General features: G+C 38.4%; 1 protein-coding gene across 1 annotated transcript in view; it reads right to left on the bottom strand.

The window, feature by feature from the left end:
• AFG1L (AFG1 like ATPase) overlaps window positions 1-27,057 on the bottom strand; it is a 216,958-nt gene that overhangs the window by 51,871 nt on the left and 138,030 nt on the right. Inside the window, exon 8 of the mRNA XM_053590851.1 lies at window positions 11,731-11,813. Coding sequence (XP_053446826.1) covers window positions 11,731-11,813 — 83 coding nt within the window. The remainder of the gene's footprint in view (window positions 1-11,730; window positions 11,814-27,057) is intronic.

Here is a 27,057-nt window from a genome sequence, read left to right as displayed (position 1 = left end):
TCGGCGGAGAAATTTCCCCTTCCTCTTAGAGTTCTTTGCCAAGCTTCCCTGGCAGGGAGCCTTCTCATTCTACTGATTGCTTGTGCATTCATGCTGTACGGCTCTTTGTCCTCATACCAAACATAATCTGGGGCTGGAGGCAGGTCTAAAATTAAGTCGGTTTATACTTGCCTTAATATAAAACAGACTTGGTTGCATTTCAAATCCTGTAGGTTTGTTTTACATAACGGAATCAGTTGTTAGAATGGATTTTGTCCTAGTATTTATCTTCTCAATCACTCGAAGGCTTAATTGACTGTTCAGAGATCAATTTCAATCTCTAAATTTCCCACCCTTCTCACTCACCTGAAGAGTAACTTACCTGGCTCCATTAATCTTGACCTGTGTATAATGCAGAAAGTGGGATCTAGCACCTTCAGCTCTCAAATTCCAGACCTTCGCCCCCTCTTCTCAGCCGCAAATGCCATATAAAATTTCTATCAAATCTATATCTTTTATTGTCCCCCCAAATAAATTAGTGGCATAACATGCAGAATTACAACTTGATAGATCCCCGAATTTCCCTTTTCTATGAAATTTCAAAAAGGCTATAATGATGGAAGAATTTTAAGAAACGGACTACAAAGATGAAGAAGTGAAGAGTTAAAAAGCCTTAACCCCTTCTTCATTAGAAAAAGATGGTCACATCCACCTAGGAAAGAAAGGCTGGGGAGTTTTTTTTTTTTTTTGTAGAGACAGAGTCTCACTTTATGGCCCTCGGTAGAGTGCCGTGGCCTCACACAGCTCACAGCAACCTCCAACTCCTGGGCTTAAGCGATTCTCTTGCCTCAGCCTCCCGAGTAGCTGGGACTACAGGCACCTGCCACAGCGCCCGGCTATTTTTTGGTTTGCAGTTCAGCCGGGCCGGGTTTTGAACCCGCCACCCTCGGTATATGGGGCCAGCGCCTTACCGGCTGAGCCACAGGCGCCGCCCGGGGCTGGGGAGTTTTAAAATAATAGCTTCAAAAGATTCATCGCAAATAATTAAAGACCCAGGACTTTTGCTAGATTGGTTTTACTTATTCTGGAGATTGACCTTTAGTGAAACTGTGATTTATTTGAAGATGACATAACAAGGAGATGAGAATTCAAAGGAAACTTCAAAACTTTCTTCTGTGTTGTTACATGTATAAATATACATATTATCTACTCATATACATATTGTGTATGTACACAGTACAAGCAGTCCCCACAGACAGGACTTTTAGCATTCTGTACATATGAACGGCCTCCCAAGGCTCCCATAAATATACTTTATAATTAAATTGATAATTTGGGAACTAATTTCTTCTGTGTACGCAAAGCCTCATGGTTCACTGTGGCAGCGTCTTTACACGAGCAGCTAGTCTTGTGCATAGATAAAGAAGCAGGTGATAGAAACACAAGAACATGAAGAATCAGAAGATCCAGAGCTAAGAAAGCTTATGACAAAAGAATTAGCTAAAGCTTTTCGTCTCATTGAGCAGATTTGCAAAGCTTGGAGAGAAGGACCCTAACTCAGAGCAGTTTACAAAGGCTCACCGTGCAGTTAGGGAGAGGTCATTTATGATGAATGAAAGAAACAGACTGTGCCAACAACCCTCGATACTTTTTGCAAGAAACGAACTTCAGTGGTAAGCTCCCTTCCTCCAGCAACAGAGTGAAACCCTGATTCTCCAGCACCCACTCCATCCTCCCAGCACCACCTCCACCATCATCTTCTGATTAAGTCAGCCTCCCTTCCTGCCTCAAAAATGCCCCTTCCGGTAAGACAGGATGCAACATTAGGTGAGTGTTAACCTTTAATATTCTTTTAGGAAATTTCTCCTACCTAAACTTTTTGTATGAGTTTGTTTTTATGTTCTGTTTGTTTGAATTAAAAGGAAGAGCATGATAGTTCCTGTAACTTCCTATAGTACATGGTATTATTATAATTATTACAGTATTACACAGGACTATTATTAGCACATAGGAACCACTATAGTGTTGTTATTATTACCATATATGTGTGGTTCATCAGGGATATGAGTTACAGACAAATCCAACCTTAAGACATTCTCAGGAATATACCTCATGTATAACCTGAGGACTCGCCCGTATTATTTACATTTATTTATACATCACTGAGTACAGCCGTACAATTCGGAACTCTGTCAATAGCTTCATATGATTGGCCAGATCTCTTCTGGTCCCGCCTAGCCAGCTGAAAAGTGAATATTATGATATGTTATTATCAAATTACTATTCAATAAAGGAACAGAAAATAAAATATGTACTAAATTGACTGATAGAACCTGATAGCAAAGTTTGTACAGGATGAACTTCTTGTTCATACAAAGTTGCTGTATGACTTTGTGTTGTTTCAAATAGATGGTAAAATTAATTTTTAACCCAGTAGTCCTTGATTTAATGCAAGATTAATAAATATTTAAATTAAGTCGAATAGGACAATTTTGTAATTCCAATAGACATAAAAACATAAAAAGTAGCATACCTGATTATACTGTATGGGATATAAAACAGAAAGTGGTGGTTGTTTTGTTATAGTTTAAAATATACAGCTATAAATTTGCAACAGGGCCTCATTCATTGATAATACGTCAGTAGGAGTTCTTATGACAAAGATACTATTGTGCATCTACTTTTGAGAACCAACTGTATTTCCTCACCACAGAGACCCCTCCTTTCTCAGGAGTATAGATTCATTACTATTCAACAAGTAAATTTCTTTACTTATCAAAACATATAGCAACATACAATGCTTCATTTTGATTTTTTTTTCTTTTCTCAAGTACTGGAGAATGCTTCATTTTGAATTTGAGACATTTCAATTTGAATGATATTAACACTTTATATTTCTCATAAAGATAGTTCTTCACTAAGAAAATTTTAAAAAGCAACTAAAAATCATTGAAAAAAGTAAAATGTTACACTAAAAGTCACTTAATGTAAAAGAAAGCAGTAAAGGAAGAACAGAGGAACAAAAAAGACATGAAACATAAAGAAAACAAAAAGTCAAACAGCAGACGTAAATACTATACCAATAACCAAAAACTATATCAATAATGAACAATTTATGAAAGGATTAAACAATTCAATCACAAGGCAAAGATTGTCAGACTGCATAAGAAGACAAGATCTCCCATAATCCCAGCCCTTCGGGAGGTCAAGGTAGAAGGATCCTTGTGCCCAGCAGTTCAAGACTAACTTGGGCAATATAGTAAGATGCTACCTCTACAAAAGTGATTTTGAAAGCTAGCTGGGCATGGTGGTGTACCTGTAGAAAATACTTTGAGGAAACAAAAATGAAGAAACAATATAGCAAAATTAATGGGATACACTAACACAGTCCTTATAAGGAAAGATATAGATATAAATAACTACATTAAAAAAAGTATACAAAGAAAATTAAACCTAAAAAATAGAAATAATGACTAGCAGAAATTAATAAAATATGGACTATCCAGACAATACAGAAAAACAACAAATCAAAGCTGGTTATTTGAAAAGGTCAACAAAATTAACAAAACATTAGCTAGGCCTGTTATCCGAGCACTCTGGGAGGCGGAGGTGGGTGGCTTGTCTGAGCTCACAGGTTCGAGACCAGCTTGGGCCAGAGCAAGACCCCGTCTCTAAAACAATAGCTGGGCATTGTGGCGGGCACCTGTAGTCCCAGCTACTTGGGAGGCTAAGGTCAGAGAATCACTTGAGCCTAAGAGCAGGAGGTTGCTGTGAGCTGTGACGCTACAGCACTCTACCAAGGGCGACAAAGTGAGACTCTGTCTCTAAAAAAAACCAAAACTTTAGCTAGATGGACCAAGAAAACTCTAAAATTATTAAAATCAGAGATGAAAGAGGGGATGTAACTATAAACTTTATACAAATAAAAAATTACAAAACAATATTATGAACAGCTATATATCAACACATTAGGTAAGCTAGATGTAACGGACAAATTCCTAGAAAGTTACAAACTACTGAAACTTACAGGTCAGGGGAAAAAAATAAAAACAAAAATTAAAAAATACTTTGAGAAAAAACATAATATGCTATGCAAAATTTATGGAACACACTAATATAGGAAATTAAATAGAAGAAAAAGAAAATCTAAGCAGAAGAGAAGGGAACATTTCCAAACTCATTCCATGACGCCAGTATGACCCTATTAGCAAAACCAAAGATTTTCAGAAAAGAAAACTTTTAAAAAATATTTTTCAACAAGGGTGTCAATATCATTCCATGAGGGAGGGAGAGTGTTCTCAACAAATGAAGCGGGGATGACTCCATATCCACATGCAAAAGAACAATGTTGGACCCCTATCTCACGCCATATGCAAAGATCAACTCAAAATGAATAAAATCCTTAGATGTAACAGCTAAATCACCTAGTGCCACATCTCTGAGGAAATATCCTCGCTGTGGCCAGGCATGGTTGCTCACACCTGTAATCCTAGCACTCTGGGAGATGGAGGTGGGTGGATTGTCTGAGCTCACAGGTTCGAGACTAGCCTGAGCCAGAGTGAGACCTTGTCTCTAAAAATAGTTGGGTGTGTGGCAGGTGCCTGTAGTCCCAGCAACTTGGGAGGCTGAGGCAAGAAAACCTCTTAAGCCCAAGAATTTGAGGCTGTGGCGTCATGGCACTCTACAAAGGGCAACATAGTGAGACTGTCTCTAAAAAAAAAAAAAAAAGAAAGAAAGAAAGAAAATACCCTCATTGTTAAGTGATGTATATAGACATATACAATGTGGTCTTCTGTGCTTACCTTCTTTTACTTTGCATGTTTTCTATGCTGATCACTGTTGTTTGCTATTTGTTTTCTATTGTCCCATCTGTTCGATCTCATTTTTCTGTTTTTCTGACTTTGTATTAATTATTTTTTAAGATTCCACTTTACCTCTTATAAGCTAGTCCTCCTTGGTTTTTTTTTCTTCTAATAGTTACTTTAGATAAGTATCTTTAACTTATCATAGTTTGCTTTCAAGTAACATTACACTGTTTGACATATAATATAAAAACCTTTACCAGCATACTTCGTACTATCCTGGCCTTTGTTCTGTTGTTGTCATTTTTCATAACATCATTTTATTATGTAATTATGCGTTTTATTGTGTAATATTATTTCATGTATTACTTCACTATTTTGTTATAAGCCCCATAATATATTGCCATTGTTTCTGCTTAGTCAATAATCTTAAAGAGATTTTGTTGTTGTTGTTGCAGTTTTTGGCCAGGGCAGGTTTGAACCCGCCACCTCTAGTATATGGGGCCAGCACCCTACTCCTTGAGCCACAGGTGCCTCCCTGAAGAGATTTTTAAAATAATAAAAGGTCTTATATTTACCTACTTGTTTATGATTTCTTTGTACTTTTCATCTGATGTATAGAATGAAATTTCCATCATTTTTCTTTTTCCTGCAGGAATTTATTTTAGTGGTAGTCTGCTAGTGATGAATTCTCTCCTATTTTATGTCTCAAAAAGTATTTGTTTTGCTTCAGTTTTATTTCTGGAAGAGTGTTGCTGGCTAGAAAATTCTAGGTTGACAGGTCCACCCTCCCTCCCTCCCTCAAATAATGTTGCTTGATTATCTTCTGTCTTGCATTATTTCTGATAAGAAATCTACTGTCATTATTTATTCTTCTTTACATAAGATCATAAATCTTTTTTGTGAGGGAGGAAGGGCTGTCTTACAATGGCACAATCACAGCTCACTGTAGCCTCTGATTCCTGGCCTCAAATGATCCTCCCACCTTAGCCTCCCAAAGACCTGGGATTACTAGCAATGGAGATAAGTTTTGTCAGTGGCTGCTTCTGAAATTTTCTCTTTGTTTTAAGCAATTTGACTATGATGTGCTGTTGTGTGGTTTTCTTCATGCTTCTTTTGCTTGCAAGTTTCTTAGGCTTCTTTAATCTGAAGGTTTATTGTTTTCAACTAATATGGACAAATCAACAGTCAAAACCTCAAAGAGGTAGACAGTTTCTTGTTGCCAGACACAGGAATTTTGTCTTTTGCTCTGTGAGGAATAGACTTCAAGAAGGCCTAGGTAGTGAATAGTCTTGTTGAAGGACAGGAAACTGACATGTCATTCACACCAATCCTCATTAACATTAAAGTAGTGCACAAAGTTTGCACCTGTAATTATACCTGGCAAGCTGGCAGGTACATAGCCAAAGTCTCCAGAACAATCAGGACTTACCATGAGAGTATGAACCCATCTGCCCAAGAATGACAAAGGGTATTCATCCTGATCAGATGCTACCTTTATCAGTTACAGAGCCCTCAAAGGCCAGAAAAAACTTCAAACTTTAGCTGGGACTGTGCTTTATTGTCTTCTGTTTTGTGCAACTGTTTCCATATGGATATATTTCTCTTTTACTGCTAAATACATCTTATATTCTTAAATTGTGTGGTATTTTCACACCAATACTCCATTGTGACACCAGACAAACTAGTGTCGTAAGTAGGAATAATAGTAACATAGTAGACTCTAACAGACACATGAGAGAATTCAGAATTCAGAGAGCTAAAAGGGAAAGAGTATAGCTGGCCCACATTTAGTATAAGACCATAAAAATGTTTTTGCAGGCTGGGCACCTGTAGCTCAGCAGCTAAGACACTAGCCACATACACCGGAGCTGGCAGGTTTGAACCACACCCGGGCCTGCCAAACAACAATGACAACTACAACCAAAAAATAGCCAGGCATTGTGGCGGATGCCTGTAAGTCCCGGCTACTTGGGAGGCTCAGGCAAGAGAATCACTTGAGTCCAAGAGTTAGAGGTTGCTGTGAGCTGTGATGCTACGGCAATCTACTGAGGGTGACATAGTGAAACTGTCTCAAAAATAAATAAAAAAAAAAAAAAAGAAAGAAAGAAAGAAAAGAAAAGAAACTTTTTTGTAGGCAATGAGAGTTAAATTGTTTCAATGGAGTATGCACAGAGACTCCGGGCATAGTACGAGATACTGAAACAAATTAACAATCTAAAAGGAAAAGGGCCAGACTTAAAATTTTCAAAGTTGCTTCTCTTGGCAGATGTTTCAATAGTTCTTCAGTGGGAATTGAACAGGGAAATGCCTGGGCTGCTCACCTAACTGATAAGAAAAACTAAGACTGAAACAGCAAATTCCAATGTCTAGGATAGAAACACCTGGGACAGTAAAGATGAGGAATGGGAGGATGTCCCCAGATGTCCTGCCGTCCTGCTGAACCAGAATGTAGCATTCATCTAGGCAGAAGCTACATCTCTGCCAAAGTTTTAGGTGTGGGAAAATGGGACAACTGAGCTGAGAAATGTTTTTAATTTTCATTGATCTGGTTCTCCCAGTGGAGGGCAGGGGGACATTTGTTAGTAATGTCACCGGCAAGACACTTGAAGGGTTTAACTGGGGGAGGTAGGTTTAATGTGTATAAGTTCTAGTCTTAGTTTTTACAGACCTTTCTTCTAACTGTGTATTTTTTTTTAATTTATGAAATTCCAAGAATTTCGTACTCTTTTTTTGTCACTCTTTTCTTTTTATTTATTTATATTTATTTATTTATTTGTGTTTTTTGGCCGGGGCTGGGTTTGAACCCGCCACCTCCGGCATATGGGACCAGGGCCCTACCCCTTTGAGCCACAGGTGCCGCCCATAACTGTGTATTTTTTTAAATGGTGTTCAAAGATATATTCTCCAAAATGACTTTCTATTTGGAATAGATGTTTCCCAAGTGGAAAACTAAGAGTGCTTAAAGACATGAAATCTCCATTCGTAAAAGTATTTAAAAAGAAACTTTTATTGAAATCTGTTCAAAAGTCAGATCAATAGATAAAACTATGTGACTATTTGGGCTGTGTTGTAAAAGTTGTAAATTCTATTTTTCACTACTTTTAGGATGATCCATAATCCCCATCTATATACGTGAAACTAAAATGGTCTTGAGACAATTTAACTGAAGTATTAAACAACAACGGGCTTAGGAGGCAACTTTGCTGAAGTGGTGGATGGCTTCAGTGGACAGGAGCCAACTGAAACAAAGGGAGGAAGCCTGGTTTCCTTGAGTCTGAAGGCTGGCGAATGCACCCTGTTGGGAGAGGCACTCCCCTTAGGTCTCTCCTTGATGAATATGCCAAGAATGCAAGGTCTGGGCCATTTCCCAAGGTCGTGTTTGTAGTGAGCAACCTTGAGAGATGAGACAATGTCTCTCTTGACACAAAAAGCAGGCTTGCTTCCTTCTCCCTATAGCATAGTAGATTCACGAGCTCAGAGTTCCTCTGCTACACACAACACGCGCCTCTGCAGGAATCACCTGGGCCCTCCGCAAAATTCCCCTCCACCCCATGGGACTACGGAGCAAGAAGGGGGATGGCACGATATGCTAATGTCTTGCTGCTGTCGGCACCAAGACCCATAAGACCCTTTATCTCTGACCGAGATCTCTCGTGTCTTCTGCCAGAATCCATGAAGTTAATAAGAGACCTATGAGCTTGTAAACAGGGTAAAATAAAATCCTAGGTTCAGTGCCTGCTCCCACCCCTTTCAGTTCAGTTTAAAACCTTCCCTTAAGGCCTGTGCTGGGGGTGGGAGGTGTCTGTGTGTCAGTATGGCAGAGATGTGGCATCTGAATAGACACTGTCACCTCAAACATCCTTCAACAGACATAGGGGAAAAAAGACCCATACTACTCAGTTCCAGAATGAGTAAGAGAGAGCACAGGTTAATGCTAACTCCTCTCCCCAGGAAACCAGTAAACCCTCACAAAAGTGATGGTAAAATGTCCTGGGGGCAATGAACGGCCGCTTAGCAGCAATGTTGCCAGTTTAAAAAGCCATGCGCATGGCTTATGTAAAATAATAACCTGGTACCATCAGCCCCCTGGCAGAGAGCTAAGCTGAAGCAGTTCAGTTCTCCTGAACCATAAAATGGGTCACCTTGACAAACACTGGGCAGTTCAAAGTAAATAACCCGTCCAAGACCCGCCTCCAGATCAAACAGGAGGCCCAACGCTGGGCTGATCTGTCTAGATTTTGACAAACCATGTTCCACACATGGCATATATTGAGCCTATCCACCCAGCAACCAATAAGAAACTGAATGCACTCATCTCTGTGGTGATCCTATTACCACATTTAGCACAGAGTGAAAAACTGGAAAAACATGGGGTATTTTAATCTAGGTAACGTTCAGGTATGTGCACTCAAGTTCTCTGTTTTGTAACTTGCTAAATTTAAATTATCTGAGTTTATTGTATGTGATATTAAAAACTTCTTGAGTAAACCAAAAGTATTTGAAATTTATTTACTAAGGGACTCTAGGATTTCTAGATGTAATGTGATATAAAATGACAACTGAAACAGACACAAATAAACATGCGGTGTCTTGTGTGGCTTAGTCCTTGCGGCATCCGTACCATATCAGGCATCATATAACCTGCTCCATGCTTACCTTTGGGGCAGTTTTTTAAATCTCTGGTAATTCTTAATATTATTTAGATTGTGTTTTTTTGGACACTTTAAATTAGCTTTGGAAAATTAAACTAATACAATGCTAAGTTACTGAATATTTCTACTTAGGTAAAGATCATCTAAGGGATTGGACTTATGTGAAATCCTGAGATAGTGCTTGGAGTTCCCCCACAGGAAAGTTAGAATTTTGTTTTTCTTTTCAGGCAGTTGGGGCTTCAGTGAAATTGTCAAGAGGGAAGTCTGGACTTGCATATTCAGGAACCAATTCCAGATGTCTGACCGCAGGGTAATAAGGAGAAACACATTTTAATAGGACGATATATAGCATAGTACTTCAAAGTCCATTTTGGAGGAAAGTTAATGTTTTTGTACGAGAGTAAAATAAAAAGAATCCTAATTAAACCAAATCTTAACACGACCTTAGGAGATTCCTTTTACTTTGTCATGAAAGAGTTTCTACCCAAGGGCTCATGCGAAACAACGGTATCCACCCCCAGCATCCTGCCTTGGCATCTAATCTGGTTTTTACACTTCTGAGATGCCTTTAGCTCCCAATTCCCCTCAGGGACACACACTGTGTTTATCTGCCCCATCCTCTGTTGAGATGTGCTCTCAGCTCTCTATCCTTGGACATCTATTCCGGGGGGTTCTGGGCAAGCTCTTTTGATGTTAAATTCATGAACAAATTTATCTTCCTTGAGGATTAAATACATTGATATATTTTTAAGAAGTTCATGGTATTCTTTGTAGATTCTAGTTTCCTGGACTCTGGGACATTGTCAGAATCTGTTTTCTTCCTCTACACGTGTCCAGATGAAAACTGAATTTCCTCAGGTTAGAATTACCTTGCTGTCCTCAGGAAGAGGAAGGAAGAGTGCAGGGCAGGTCAGAGAGAGAGAACGGCTATCTGTGCTCCTAGCAAAAGCAGCCTTTTTACTTGCAGTAAATTCAGAGAATCTTTTTGGCACTATGACACAAATTCCATGATTTATAATAGAATCTGACTACCATCTTTATTTAAGAAATTTCCCACTAAAAAATGTTTAATTTGTCCATAAGGGTAGGTACACTTTTTGAAAAAACAGGGAAGAACTACCTCCTTTAAAAAAGAATAAAGAGAATAATAAATTAATCTATTGGTACCACACATCTGGAATATCAAGAAATAGAAAGCAGAGAAATGTTGCAAATATCAGAAAAATAACATAACCAATATACACAAACAGAAAAGAAACAGAAAGGAAAAAGTTCAAGTTAAGTCAGAAAAAGTACTATAAGAATGTTTTTTTAATTAGAAAGTACTTTAAAGACAAAGTACTTAAAGATAGATGAAGAACCTTCAGTAATAATCATCAGAATATGAATAATAAACTAAAATAGTTCCCTTAGTACACTGTAAAGCATGCAGTTTTAATTATGTGATTTTTCTAGCTAATTTCTGCTTCAAAAACAGTAAAGTACTTCTGCTTACAAGGTGGCAGAGACAAGAACTTTTCTCAACCTCTCATATACACATTGTCATCAAAATTTAAATTACCAGAAACATGCCTTTTAGTTAAATTACAATTAGCTCTTAGACAGATCTACTTACAGAGAACTCACTATGTGCCAAACAGGGCTGGCATATACTAAACAACAGTTTGCTTTTGTAAAGCACTTTTTCCTTTTCGGGTTCTCACAAAGGACATTTTAAAACAAACTCTATCTGTTCTTCAGAATTAACTGCACGTGCTGAATATATCTACTATTAGAAATTGCTCCTACTCAGGAGAATCTCAGCTTTTAAAAGATAAAAAGATATCTAGTTGTATTTGTGTATATATGTTTAACATCAGTTATGTACGTAAGTCAATCAACAGTGATAAATATAGATTGCCTGAAAGAATAAAACAGCCATTTTTTAAAGAATGAAAATGGCCCACTTGTCAGAAGATGTCCACAAATAATTAATTACTTTAGCACAGTGAAGATATTCTCTTAATAGTAGACGCTTTTATAAGAAGATACTCATTACATTCTAACCATCTGTTATCATTCCTCCTCCAAAACTAATTAGGGTTTCCTCCAGTCACAGCTTATAAATGACCAAGTATGAATGATTAAACACAGTTTAGCGATGTTAACACTATAATATTTTGTAGTTTAAAAATCGCAGTCTTCAGAACTAGCCTTTCACATTCTAATAATTAAACCACTTATTATTCTCTTTTCCTGATTATTAGATATTAAACTTTAGAAATTAAAATAAAAACAAACAAACAATAACTTACAGGTAGTAGAGTTTTCCTGCAGCAGGAAGTTCCCTTTTCCGGTAATCTATCCCAGAATCCAGCTGGACCGTGTTACAATATTCCTACAGTCCAAACATACAAAATGTCTTTTTAAACACGCAGTTTTAATTATAATCTCTCTCTTATATTATGGTTTCTTAATTTTTGAAATTTTTCCTCAATGGGATACCAGTATGAGATTAGGAAAAAAACAACAGAATTCATGCAAGATTCATAAAACTGAAGTTACAAAATTAAATGTATAACAAGCCAATAAAATATCAGTTTAAAAAATTAAGATTTGCATCAGGCTTTCCTAAAATTTTGCCAAAATAGTGCTGTCAATAAATTCCTCATATAGATGCATTAGTTGTTTATTTGTGTTTTAAATAGCCAGACTTCTATTGCCTGGGAATGAGAAAGTGGAGGACACCAGAAGAATAATTCCTGGGTCTCAAGCCAATCAGAGAGAGGCAGCCTAACACTGGGCCAGACCTTAATGTCTGCATTTTAAACCAAATGACCAGACTAAAATGATGCCATACCTATTTGTCCTTCACTGTAGCCAAGCCACATTAAAGGCTGCCATAACTTTGTTCTTGATTGAAACTATCTCAAGGTCTACAGGAAGGGATATTCCTTTGAAGACCCTCGGGAAAGATAAGAAAACTAATCTAGTGGGAGGCAGGCCCTGAAAACAGAGCATGTTGTGGTCAGGAATTTCCTAGAAGAGACCTGAGGAGTGGTAAATCAAGATAAGTTTAATGTGCAGCTAAAGATTACATCTGTTCTTTACAGGTGAATACTTTGTTCTTTGAAGCAAAAAGAGATAAATAAGGATCGTGACTTTTTTGTGACTTTATTGTATTTTAATTTTAAGAACTACCTGGACCAATTGACACCAGCTGATCTAAAGTTAGATCATGAATGTGTGATTACGTGTGTACGTGCAGGATGCTTTATTGTTAGGGTATATAAGTGAGTAAGAAATAAACTGGGCTTGCTGCATGCCTGAGCGAGCTACAGCCCTCCGATCCTTTGCACATTCTGACTGATGGTCTTGTCTCTGCGACACCAATCAAAGAACTTCATGCAATACTTCACTGCTGCCACTGCCCTTGTACCCTCGTTTCCTCTCCAGCCATAGACATCTTCAGTGTCCTTTCTTGCTGGGAATGCTTCCTTTCAGCCTGAGTCATTCTGTGACACTAACTTCAATTACTCCTTTTTCCCCATCCCCTCAAGGTACATATATACACACAAACATGCACACCACACCCGTGCCCAAAACTTAACTATGGAAACAAAAGAATCTTTGCTATGTCTATCTTGGTCAGTGGAATGGACAGGAAGAAGGAATATACACACATATATAGATGTACATACAGGTAGTTCCCTGGGTTACAAACATCTGTCTGTTTCAACTTGCACTTACAAATGGAGGCTATTACAGGCAATAGGTAGAGGAGATAACCAGATAAGGCAAATGTGGCATTTATACACAATTGAATATGACTCAGCAATGTCATTTGTAGCAACATGGATGGAACTGGAGATCAAATTTTAAGTGAACTAGGCCAAGCATAAAAAGAAAAAAGCATTGCATGTTCTCATTTGTATCTGAGAGCTAAAAAATTTGAACACATGCAGGTGAAGAGTAGAAAAATAGATATCAGAGACTGGGAAGGGTGAGTGGGGTAGGGGAAGAGAATGAAGAGTAGAGTTTGTACAAACATACAGTAAAATAGGAGGAATAAATTAAATGTGTGATTTCAACATTTGATGGCAGAGCAGGGTAACGATACTTAACGACAATCTATTGCACTTGAGTGATGGATGCCCTAAATCTGACTTGATAGCTACACATTATACATGAAACAAGATTTTCATGTACCCTATCAATTTTCATAAAAGAAAAAAAGAAAGAAAAAGAAAGGAAAAAGAAAAGAAAGGAATAGAGAGAGGTGGGAAGGTGGTGAGAGGCAAACAGCTGCTGGTGCCATTTCTTCCTAAAGCCCAACTGCATTTAGCACCAAGTCAAGATGTTTACCCAAGTTGTCTTCCTTTCTCTGTTTTCTTTAGTAGAACAAAATGTAAGAAGGAGAAACTGAAAAAGGGGGAAAAGGAAAAATCAGTTTGACCACTGCCACCCTACAGGTAGAGAGTAGGGAAGAAAACCATGTCTGTCTGCTCTTGGAAATACCCTCGTCGGCTCTATGTGCCTTGTGCAAACATCCACTCCTTAGCAGCCTTCTGCATATTTATACCTGGGCCAATTCCCCACTTTTCCAGGTCCAGCGTCCTTTCAGTGAGGCTTTAGAGAACAGTATGCACAGCTTGATCACATTTCCAAGTGATTTTTCACCTCTCCTCTCCTCTTCTAACTTACATACAAATTCAATTTAGGAATGAGCTGATAGAGCCTATCTGGTCTGTAAGCTGGGGATGCCTGTAAATCCCTCCATAGATGCAGACAGACTTCATTATGCTGCACTCCTTGCACTTTGCAGACACGGCAGTTTTTATACGAACTGAAGGTTTGCACAGTCCCACGTGCAGCAAGTCTATTGGTGCCATTTTTCCAACAGCACATGCTCAGAGCATGTTTCTGTGTCATATTTTGGTAATTCCTACAATACTTTAAACTTTTTCATTATTTTTGTATCTGTTACGGTGATTTGTGATCAGTGATCTTTGATGTTCCCATTGTAAATGTTTTGGAGTGCCATGAACCCTCACATAAGATGGATAATTTAATCAATAAATGTGTGTGTTCTGTCCTATTCCACCTATCAGCCCTTCCCCGGTTTTTCTCCTGCTCTTTAGGCCTCCCGATTTCCTAACAGACAACAATATGGAAATTAGACCAATTACTAATCCTACAATGGCCTCTAAGTGTTCAAGTGAAAAAGTCACACATCTCTCACATTCAGTCAAAATCTAGACAAGATTAAGCTTTGTAAGGAAGGTTATGTCAAAAGCCAAGACAGGCATGAACACAGACGTATTGACCAGTCCCCAGATGTCCTAGCTATAGCCACTATCTTACTGAGGGTGCCAGAACTGCCAGCTGAATCTTTCCCAAATCTCTGGCCCATAGGAACCAGGAGAGATAATAAAGCAATATTGTTTTAAGCCTCTACATTTTGCAGTCATTTGTTATATGGCAATGGATAATCAGACTGGTATCTGGCCAGACTTGAGAAGCAGGAATGTTGATCCTCCCTGACGTTGCATCCTGCTATGCAAGGGCTACTGCATTGCTAGCAGTGATCGCAGGCTGTTCATGACCTGCGCTCTGCACAGATTGCACAGACGCAGTGCAAATGTTCCTCCCTTGCTGCAGCCACTGAGAGGGGCAGGGAGTGAAACAGGGTGACCAACCACCCCCTGGGACGGAAGGCTCTCCCTGAGTCTGAGGGGTTTCTTCTGGATATAGAACTTTTGGTGCTAACAGTACGACAGTTCTGGACAATCTGAGATGGCTGGTTATCCTAGGAGTGAAAACTCAAAAAATGGAGTTGGACGTCTGGTATAGGTATAGCATTTTAATTTATATAGTAGCAATTGGGAATTTATTTAGCATAAAATAACAACCAAGAAGCTGGTCATCTGGGGAGGCCTACAAAGCTAAGCTTTTGAACTACACACCTGAAGAATAACCCCTGAAAAGACCCTATCTCTACTAAAACTAGAAAAATTCACCAGATGTCATGGTGGCCGTCTGTAGTCCCAGCAACTTGGGAGACTGAGGCAGGAGGACTGCCTGAACCCTGGTACCAGTACCAGGCTGATACCATGGTACTCTAGCCTGGGCAACAGAGTGAGAATCTGCCTTAAAAACAACAACAAAAAAAAGATTACGAAAGTTACACAAGCTTCAATTTCTCTTTCTGGGTAACTAACTTCTCTGTCATATGAGTGATTAAGCCCTACCAAATGATTGCATTTGTACATTCACTAATCACCACTGAGGAATACCTAATCAGCAGCAAAAGAACTGTAACCAAAGCCTGTGGATGTCAGCTCTTAATTGTCTGAAAAATACTAACATTTGGTTTATACGTTTTACAAAAAAGTAAACCTCAAATGTTCAGATTTTGTTCACTTAAAATAGCTTCTTCAAAGTACTAGGTGAAGGAGGACAAAAGCTAAGCTGCAAATTGACAGTGAATCTAGTTAAAAGGGCATGATTTCTAACTAATTTCCTAATTTCCAGTGATATTTACAAAACCCGTGACCTCTTATCACTGTCCAGTGCTAATGCTTAACATTAAGCGGCCACCAAACAAATATTTTTAAATATTGTATATTTATGTATACAAAGGACAAATACAATTATACAATCTAAAAATGCAGTTACAAAATCTAGGGAGATAAACAAGGAGGTTAACATATCCTTGTGAGCAAACTCATGAGTCAAAGGCCTCTGACCTTGGAAAGAAATGTATGACAAAAAAAAAAAAAAAAAAAACTGGGTTATAGCAGTTTATATCATCCTTAAGATCTATTGTATTTTTAGCAATCCTGAATAATATTAGAAAAATAGACATCTCACAAAAAAACTTTATATAGCTCCATTCCCAGCTACAACACGAGAATTCTATTTTGCTGAGAAAAATCTTTTAAAGTCACAACTTATGAATCTCCTAAGCAAAGATTAAAATAATAAAGACTTGCCTACCCTAATACTTTATATTATAAAAGTAATATTGCTTACTATAGAAAATTTGGAACAACAGAAAAAAACCCAACCACATAAATTGACCTTTTATGCCTCACCTAAGTGACTATATTAAATAGGAATTTAAAGAATCAAAATTATTGGAGTTTTTGTGATAATGGTCAACTGATGGGTTTTATACATTTTTAGTAAGTAAGTAATAAAAAGAAAAAACGGTTGAGACTTTTTCTTGTTCCAGGAAATAAAATTTTAAATAACTAAGATATTTCTTTCAACCTAATTTTTTTAAAAATGTATGATCTTGAACTAAAAATGTGGCCCAGGCTCATAAAAAATTCAAAAAATATTAAACATATAATAGTAGAAATGAAAATCCCCTTTTCAGAAAAAAGTTCACATATGGCTTATATGTTTCAAGTTTTTCCTTTACAAAAAGAGATGACGGAGACAGGTGGTCACATTATATACACAGTTCTAAGCTTAATTCTTTTTAATATCTTAAAAGTTCTATGAGAGAAAACAACTATACAGCTAAAGACAGGAAAACCATATTGCACACTATACTGCATTGTTAAGAATACAAAACAATTCCATAAGTAAATGACATGCATGGAGGGAGGGCCCATCAAGTTATCAGTGACCTCCATACCCCCCCTCTCAGAAGGAAGACCTCAGGGGCCACATTCTGAGCCACCATTTTCTCCTGCATATGATTAGCAAAGAGTAGCATAGCTCAATTTTAGATCTAGTAGAATATATCCCATCATTTCACCATGACTTGTGACAAAGGAAAGTTTTTGATCACAATCTAAGTGAGAAAATACTAATAAAAAAAGTAATTTGAGGCCAGGCACAGTGGCTCCCACCTATAATGCCAGTACTTAGGGAGGACAAAGTGGAGGATCACCTGAGGCCAGGAATTCGAGATTAGTTTGAACAACATAGCCAGACCTCATCTTTGAAGAAAAAAAAAAAAAATAGCCAGGCATAGTGGCACATGCCCATAGTCACAGCTTCTCAGGAAACTGAGGCAGAAGAACCATTTAAGCCTAAGAGTTTGAGGCTGCGGTGATCTAGGATGACACCACCCCTGCACGCTAGCTTGGATGACTGAACAAGCTCCTGTCTCTAAAAAAAAAATTGTTTTAAATTTTTAAAAAGGCTTTTGAAGATGTACAAGTGAACAACCACCATTAGCAAAATGTACCTATAACAAATGCTATGTCACAGCTTATGGGTCCAAATTCTTTTTTTTTTTAAATTGAGACAGAGTCTCACTTTGTCACTCTCGGTACAGTGCTGTGGCGTCACAGCTCACAGCAACCTCCAACTCTTGGGCTCAAGCGATTCTCCTGCCTCAGCCTCCCTAGTAGCTGGGACTACAGGCACCTGCCACAACGCCTGGCTATTTTTTTTTTTCTTTGTTTAGCAGGCCCAGACTGGGTTCGAACCCACCAGCCCCAGAGAATGTGGCCGGCGCCCTAACCACTGAGCTATGGACATGCAGGTCCAAATTCTTAATGGCAAAAACAGGAAATGCCTTCATTTGTATCAAACTGAGCACAGCAAGTGCTCAATAAAATCTCTGTAAGAAAAAGGATACATGGGGATCAGCAGCATTGCAGGAAATAACCCCACAACGTTATGATCTGAAGACTACTTGCTCATACGATTAAGAAGACCCATCTAACAATATTATTTGCCAAAATTATCTGTTAACTTACAAATGGTCGCATACAATAGAATCTGTCAAGATGAAGATGGAAGATGTAAAAGGTGATTGGATCAATATGGAATCTAGAAAAATGAAAGACAGAAAATTAAGAATGTTCCTCACACTGTTCAAGGAGAGATCCCCACTCAGCGAATAGAATATTTCTACTTACTAAGGCAAATTTAAGCCCCATAGTGAAGAATGATCTGGCTGGGTTACCACAGTGTGATGTACATACCCTTAGAAATAGCTGGCTCCTTTGGCTCCTTTGTTCTAAAACTGAAAGATCATTGAGAAATCCACGTTAACTAAGTGGATGTGCGCATCTTCATGATTGGAAGCAGGCATTGCTTCCTGTTCAGTCCCTTGACGGTTTTGTTATTTTGAATTAGTTGCCTCCGACATCAATGATTCTCTGCTTGTTTATTTACTCATTCAAAACTATTTGTTGCACGTCTGTGAGCACAGCTTTGTGCAAAGGACTAGGGATATAATCATGAATAAGACAGTTTTGGTCATATCCTTCACGGTTTCCTGTTGTATTGACCTAAACTTTCAGGGGCTATATCAACATTTTTAAGCACCATAGAGCCAGCCCCTGCACTTGCAAGATATGCCCAGTGGTTCCCATGCCCAGAGTTAGAGGCACCCTACACAGCTAGTAAACCTATCAACCATACCAGCTCTATCCCACCCTCCTGTTACTACCAAGCCTGTCTCCCATGAGGGTCACAAACCTTCTGTGTATGGTATCCTAACCCCTTAGGTGGTGAGCCGATGTGCTTAATGCTGCCAATCTCACCTGCCCAGTGTTGGGCGCCTTGTGCTTGGCCATCTCATACTATCCTACCCTCACCAGCAGGAGGAGATCAGAACATCTGTGTCACAAGGAAGGCAGAAATTAAGAATCGGAACAGGGTGCTATGGAACACAGAGTGGCAACAACTAACATACGGGAAATGACGACCTGACTTAGCCAGGTGGAGGAGAAGAGGTAGGGAAGGATGTTTTAAACTTAGGAAATGATATCTATAGTTACACACATGCAAGAGAAATCTCGGTATATTAGGATCTAAGAGTTTTTTGGTACAGCAAAAATGCCGAGTACACGAGATAGAAGGCTTGCAGTTCCACGTACTCTAAGAGTAGACCAAAACGGGGCCACGTGCCAGGTATGCACCTTGTAGTCCTCACTACTCAAGAGGCCGAGGCAAGAGGGTCACTTGAGCACAGGAGTTCAAGTCCAGCCTGGACCATGTAGCACGATGCCCCATCTCAAAAAAGACCAAAAGGGGAAGCCTAGAAGCTGACAAGATCTCATGTTCCAAAGGGCTTTGTAAGCTACTTTAAGTAGCATGGATTGTATCCTAAATCCATAAAATGGAAATAATTTAAAGGTTTAGGCAATTTTTTAAAATGTTATTGATTCAGTGTGGGGAAAAGGCTGGGGGGGGCAAAAAACTAAATAAAGTTTGAGTAGTTAATAGGTGTTAGAAAAACCCAGGGAAGACTTGAAAGTGGCCTAGAAAAGCAATATGGTAAAGGTAGACAGAAGTGAGTAGATGAAAGAGGTATTTCAGAAGAGAAGTCAACAGAGCTTGATTGCTTTAGATGGAAAGAATGAGGGAAAAGAAGTCAGGAGAATTGGCAGGTGTCTGGTATAGGCAACCACATGTTTCTAATATGCCTTCCACAACTTCCACAAAGGCCTGGAGGAAGAGAGAGAGAGGAATCATTTAGTTTGGTACCATGCGGCATTTGAGGCTCTCAGGACATCTGCAAGTGCAGGTGTCAGTGTGGATATTAAGTTTAGATTTCTAGAAGATTCTGAGTTAGGAGCCACCAGCATAGAGTGTATTAGCATTTTTAGTCACATGTATCAGAAGACCAGTTAAATAATAAAGTAAGTTTATTGGCTAAAAAGTCCAAAGGTAAAGAATAGTTTACAGGGCCCTAGTTCTTCGCTCTTCAAATCTGTCAGTTCTCTGTCCTTCAAGCAAGAGTTTCATCCCCCAGAAGGGTCTCTTCATGACCAGAAACGAGACTGAGGCCATTCCCACATCCATAAAACAAGTCTGGAGCTACTGCTGAGTATGCTGATTATAACCAGCACAACCAGTTTCTGTAGCCTGGGGAACAACAGCACAAGCTAACAGGCTTAAGTTTGTGTTTCCTGGACCAATGTAAGCGGCAGGGAAGATGGTGACCAGTGGCTCCCAACAATGGCTGCACATTAGCCTCTCCTAGTCTGTATTGAGAAAGTACCAGCATCCAGGTCCCCCCTCCCAGACATCTTGTGCAGAAGGGTTTGGTTAGCTGATTTGTTTTGTTTTAATAAACTCACTAGATGATTCTAATGTGCTAGGATTGAGAACCACTGGATCAATTCCATCCAAATCACATGGCAATTACACAGTAGCAGAGAGGCAGAATGGATTTTGGAGAAATAACCACAATGTCCATTATGGGTGACAACTAAAGCCATAAAACTCTCCAGGGTTGGTGTTTATGATCCTAGAATCACAGAGGCAGGAACTGGTGGCATTGACTTCCCTTTGGTTTATGTTGGGATAAAATAGAAAGAAAATCACACCAGTCGGCTCACGTTTGTCCTCCTAGCACTCTGGGAGGCTGAGCCAGGTGGATTGCCTGAGCTCGGGAGTTCAAGACCAGCCTGAGCAAGAACAAGAATCCATCTTCACTAAAACAGAAAAACTAGCAGGGCATTGTAGTAGGTGCCTATATTCCCACGCGCTTGGGAAGCTGAGGCATCAGTATTGCTTGAGCCCAAGAGTTTGAGGTTGCTGTGAGTTATGCCACCATGGCCACTCAACCCCAGGGTGACAGAGTTAGACACTGTCTCAAAAAAAATAAAAAAGAAAAAAAGAAAACCACCTTTACTCTGCAATAGGTAAAGGACATAAGAGTATATGAGCCGTCAAAAACTATTTGAATAAACAAAGGAGAGGAGCAGAGCAGTATGGAAACAAAGGACTTACAAAGCTGAAGAAATGTTCTAAAGTTGGCGTCATCTCATTAGCATAAGAGGGCTTGAGAAAAAAAAAAACAACATAAAAATGCTCAAGGATATAGGAGAAGATCTGGGTGATGAGGTACTACAGATTGTCCAGAGAGAAATTTCCACATCTCAAACTGGATGGCCCTAATTGTATAGAGTTAGGTTCTCAACTTGCACCTAATGAGGTCACATCCTTATCTTTTTTAGTACCACTATGATTTGAAACATCCCAATCTTCCTCTCAAAAAAAAAAAAAAAAGAAAGAAAGAAAGAAAACAACTTCTGGATATGTCACTAGAAATATTGTCAAAGTAAATGGATCCAAATAATAATCATAATAATTATAAGATGCACAAGCATCTGATGGGATACCTGATCAAACTACACGCATTGCACTGAAGTCTGGCACAAGCACTTGTAGGGTCTCTCTGTCAGTGTTTGTAACTCTAAAGGGGACCGTGATGCCCCAAAGACACCACCACTCTCACCTTCTAGAAGAAAGGTGAGGCATCTGGTTGTGGCTACTGCTACTGTTTCACAAAAGCTCTCATTCAGAATGCCAATGACGTCCATTCTCTTCCATAGTCTCTGTCTTAGATATATTGATTTCTGCGAAATATTCAGACTCTTATAAAGCATATTTATCATCTTTAGAATATCAGTAAGAAATCGTAGAGAATAAGAATCTATATCAACTTGGTCAACTTGGTCAAGACCTTGGGTGCCATTAGCATACTGGTTTTCTAATAAGACTTAATTAACTTGGATGATCTAAGATAACTAATTTGCTTACCCACCAGAATGACTAAAATTTAAAAGACTGGCATGACCAAGTACCGGTGAGCATATGGACTAGAATTCTCATACACAGTTGCTGGGAATGAAAAATGTAACACAGACTTTGGAAAAAAGAGCTGGCATTTTATTATAAAATTAAACATACTTCTACCCTATCTATTTACCCATAGAAATGGCAAAAAGGTTCCCCCAGAAGACTTCTACAAGAATGATTATAACAGCTTTATTCCTATTAGCCAGTAACTGAATATAACTCAGGTGTCCATTAACTAAAAAGTAAATAAACAAATTATGCATCTTAAATAGCTATGTGCCAGGATGGTGAGCAAGTGATAAAATACTGTGATGCCACAGCACTCTGCCAATGGCGACATAGTCAAGTAGAAGCAAGAACTGATGAAGTCTTGTCTTTACACTATTCAAATTATTTTGGCATAAGTGGAAAACAAAACAAAGCAAAAAAGAATCCTAATATAAGTATGAAGAATTGTTTTAGTTCATTAAAAGCAATCCATCAGGCTTGGTGCCTGTTGCTCAGTGAGTAGGGCATCAGCCACATATACCAAGGCTGGTGGGTTCAAGCCCGGCCTGGGCCTGCTAAACAACAAGGATGACAACTGCAACCAAAAAATAGCTGGGCATTGTGATGGGCACCTGTAGTCCTAGCTACTCGGAAGGCTGAGGCAAGAGAATCACTTCAGCCCAAGAGTTTGAGGTTGCTGTGAGCTGTGATGCCACAGCACTCAACCGATGGCAACATAGTGAGACTCTGTCTCAAAAAAAAAAAAAATGCAATCTATCAAAGTGGTAAAATTTGAACTAAGGGACCCTGCATAGAGCCTATGTGTTTGTATTTGTTAAATAGAACATGCCCCACTGCCATTTAAACCAAAAGATAAATGTCGTGGTTATCTTTATAAAATTGCCACAAAAGAATAAAAATAACATGACTGATCATTTATTTTACATTTAGTTTTATAACTTTAAAGATAGGATCAATGGCCTCAATTTACCAGTGCAGTATCTGAGGTTCAAAAAGAGCAAATATTGGCTAGGCGCAGTGGCTCAGGCCTCTAATCCTAGCACTCTGGAGGCTGAGGCAGGTGGACTGCTGAGCTCAGGAGTCTAAAACCTGCCTAAGCAACAGCAAGACCCTGTCTCTACTAAAAATAGAAAAATTGGCGAGGTGTTGTGGCAGGCACCTGTTGGCCCAGCTACTTGAGAAACTGAGGCAGGAGGACTGCTTGAGCTCAGGAGTTTGAGGTTGCTGTGAGTTATGAAGCCACAGCATTCTAGTCTGGGGCAACAGAGTGAAACTGTCTCAAAAACAACAAAACAAAACAAAAAAGAGCAAACATTTTGATCTCAAAGCAGCAGCTGAGCTCAGATTTGCTGAACGTAGGTCTGCTCTGAACCACGTTCAGCATAAGGCACAGAATAAAAGTTTAAAAATTCTACTACCCTTAAATACTTGAGAATTATAATTTTGCAATGCCCTGTTACTGACTCAATATGTCCAAGTAACATCCAATAAAATTTCCACAGCATTATGCCTCAATTCCAGATGATATCTTGTTGGTGCTCTGTTACAGAAGAATTAATGTGGCTTCTTAAAAAATAGCATCTTAACTGTCTTCAAATTTAATTTCACAATTTAATTTTTAATATTAGTGAATGCACAAAGAGCAATTTAACAAAAACCTAAGAGAGCTTCAATTGCACATAATCTTTGACCTAGAAATTCCATTTCTAGGAATCTAACCTACATTGACTCATATGCACTAAAAATACATTTGCAAACATGTTTTCAAGCGTTACTTGATAACTAGTATAAACTAAAACTGAATAAACCTTAGTATACAAAAATAGCAGATCAGTGTTAAAATAATAGTACAGCCATTTAAAAAAAAAGAGGTTGAGTTATATTAGACATCAAAAGATCTCCAGGATATCTCCAAGGGATAAGAACGTAACTCAGACTAAGACATATCCATTACTGCATTAATTTACAAAACGTTTGGGCATATATACAGATATATAGATATACACATATGTACAGAAAAATGTGTAAAGAGATACACACAACATTTTTAATAGTGACTACACCAGGGGAAGTAAGTACCCTGTTTCCCCGAAAATAAGACAGTGTCTTATATTAAGGTGTGCTCCCAAAGATGCACTAGGTCTTATTTTCAGGGGACGTCTTATCTTTCCTATAAGTAGGTCTTATTTCCAGAGGATGTCTTATTTTCGGGGAAACAGGGTAGGAATGAGATGGGCAGAAAGTAGAGAGAAACGCGGACAGGGGACAGTGGTGAAGGGGGACCTTTCAATGTTTAGTATATTTGTACTTATGTGATGTCTGGAGTTTTTTTTTTATTATTAAATCATAGCTGTGTACATTGATATGATCATGGGGCATCATTCACTAGCTTCATTTGGAGTTTTTATCCCAATGTGTGTTCATTCATCTCCTGCAATTTTACAAAAGGAAAGCTGTCTGCAAAGTCTGTATATTGTCCCCAAAGAGTGGTGCTCAGAAAGAGCTGATAGCTGTCTTACGGAAATCATAATCATTAGACATTTCCAGCTGTCATAACAAACAGAATTTTAATTATTATTCTACTCTTCTTCCACTGTTTACTTTAGCCAAGAAAACCAGAGTCCTCATTCCTGAGAAAAAAGAAGAAAAATAGGAGGGTAATATAGCAAATGTTGGAGAGAAGTTGATAGGTACATGTGACTTTTGAGAATTTTTTTTTTTATAACCGTGTTATCAAACACACAACTGCAGCTCCTATGAGTGTTTGTTTTTCTCCCACAAAAAGGAACGTGAATACATCTTCAGGCTAATAGGAAGTTCCCACTTTATATGCAGCCTTGCAAAATCTAGTTTATCAGCATCAGGTAAATTTATCCTAAGATTTGTCCTTCTTCTGTACAAATAATCACAGGTGATAAGCAATAACTTTTCTACACATGTGTATATATACGAATATATGACATATATAGATATTAGGTAGAAAAGATATAAATATATATCTAGATATAGATATATAAATAGATAATTTAGATATAGATATATAAAACTATGCTATAAGTACACATAAGTACACAAAGCCCATAATACACAGAATGAGTTTATACTATAATCACAACTTTGAAATAATGAAAAAAAGCTAAATCCCAATAAAATATTTAACTTAAAAAAATACCCATGTCTATTTTCAGAGACTTCATTATTAAGAGTTTTAGGACCCAGGATATCATTTCTGAATATTCTAAACTCCAGTTCTGCTCTTTCGTCATTGCATTTGCTCAACTTTTTGTCATTTCACTGTTCATTAGCACTTTTATCTGAAGATGAAAAGGAGACAAATTCAGTCAACCTTACAACTTATTCTTAACTTCTGATAAAAGATCTGAAGAGTAAATTTTAAGTTACTGGATATCACTGTATGTAATTTATCATTGTGTCCAACTACAGCTAGATTAATAAGGTAGATTATACTTTTATAAAAGAAAATAAAAAGTGCCTTATTGATGAAAGCAATTGAGAATACAATTAATACAACCCAAAGAGAGTAAGATGTTAAATGTGAATATAATAAATATATACATTGGTATGTATGTAGATGTGAATGTTACATATACCTGCACATACACATTATATAACATGTTTGGTGGAAAGAATTCTGGATAAAAAGCAGGAAATCTGGAGTCTAGACCTTACTCTGCTACTTGCTGAGCAATCTTAGGTAAAGTAATCTCAGGTGTGAGCTTCAGTGGTCTCCACTGTATGAAAAGCGTGTTTCTAAGACCTTTTCAGACTCTGACGCCTGTGACTATACATACTCAAACACACCATTTTACGGCCGAGTCTGGTACTTACTAGTATACACCAGTAGGGTGCAACTGATCACAGTCCAGCATTTGCTATGATTGGTCTCTCAATTCTTCACCAGTTGATTAAAAGTCTGAATCACCATCCTTATTTACAGGCACTCTCCAAATTATAAAATGCCTACCACATGTAGCCCTTTGCTTGCCTTCTTCCTTCCACACACAATGGGGACACTCAGGGAGTTAAATAGGTTCTCTGACCCTCCAGCTACAACCTGGAACACTGTCCCTTTCCTATGCCCCCTTCACATAGAGTTTCTACATACGCCTTGCTCTATATTTCTCAGCTCTCGCCATTTATATATCTTATTTAATTCCATGTCAGATAACTTCTACATATACTGAAACAAGTTTTAGCTTTCTTCCCCTGCCCTCCCTTTCTCCCTTCTGAGCCTTGTCCAGTTTCCTTAGGAAAATCTCCACTTCATTCTAATTGGAATAAAAACAAAATCGTAAGTATGACTATTAAACCGAGAGTGATGGCAGTGATACATCCATAGAAAGACAACAAAAGGCATAACAAAGCTCCAGTTTTCATCAGCCTCTGAAATTTGTGAACACATATAGGAGTCTATTCAGAATTCATGTAAACTTCCATTCATTCATTCGTTCTCCACAATTACCCGCGTCATAGAAGGTGGAAAACTTACTCAAAATTTGTGGTTTAATTTAATATATTGCTGTTTTATGTAACGCTAGCATTGTAACTTCCCAACGCAGTTAATCCCTTCTCCTCACTCCATGTTATATTTGTCTATTGCTCTTACTAAAACATCTTAATTTCCTTACTGGATGGATTCAACTGGATGGATTCAACTGAGTAACATATTCATCACTGTGTCCCCAGGGACCAAGCACTTCATAAAGACATGGTGAGGGCGGTGCCTGTGGCTCAGTGAGTAGGGTGCCAGCCCCATATGCCAAGGGTGGCGGGTTCAAACCCAACCCCAGCCAAACTACAACAAAAAAAGGCATGGTGAAATCCAAATACTGCTTTCTTGTACTTTTACAAGGGTATAATATTTGAGCTACTTGGGGCAATTAGGGTTTTGTAGACTAGGAAGCCTAAGACTTTAATACCACATTCAGAACACTGTTTGGGAGGGGAAACTATCACAGTTCAAAAAAATAATAATTTATAAGTAAAATTCTGAAACTTAATCTTCCTGAAAATTTATAGCATCATAAGGGCCTTAGCAATCTTGTAGC

Source organism: Nycticebus coucang, chromosome 5, assembly GCF_027406575.1.
Source record: "Nycticebus coucang isolate mNycCou1 chromosome 5, mNycCou1.pri, whole genome shotgun sequence".
Taxonomy (NCBI): Eukaryota; Metazoa; Chordata; class Mammalia; order Primates; family Lorisidae; genus Nycticebus; species Nycticebus coucang.
This window is presented reverse-complemented; position numbering and strand designations above follow the sequence as displayed.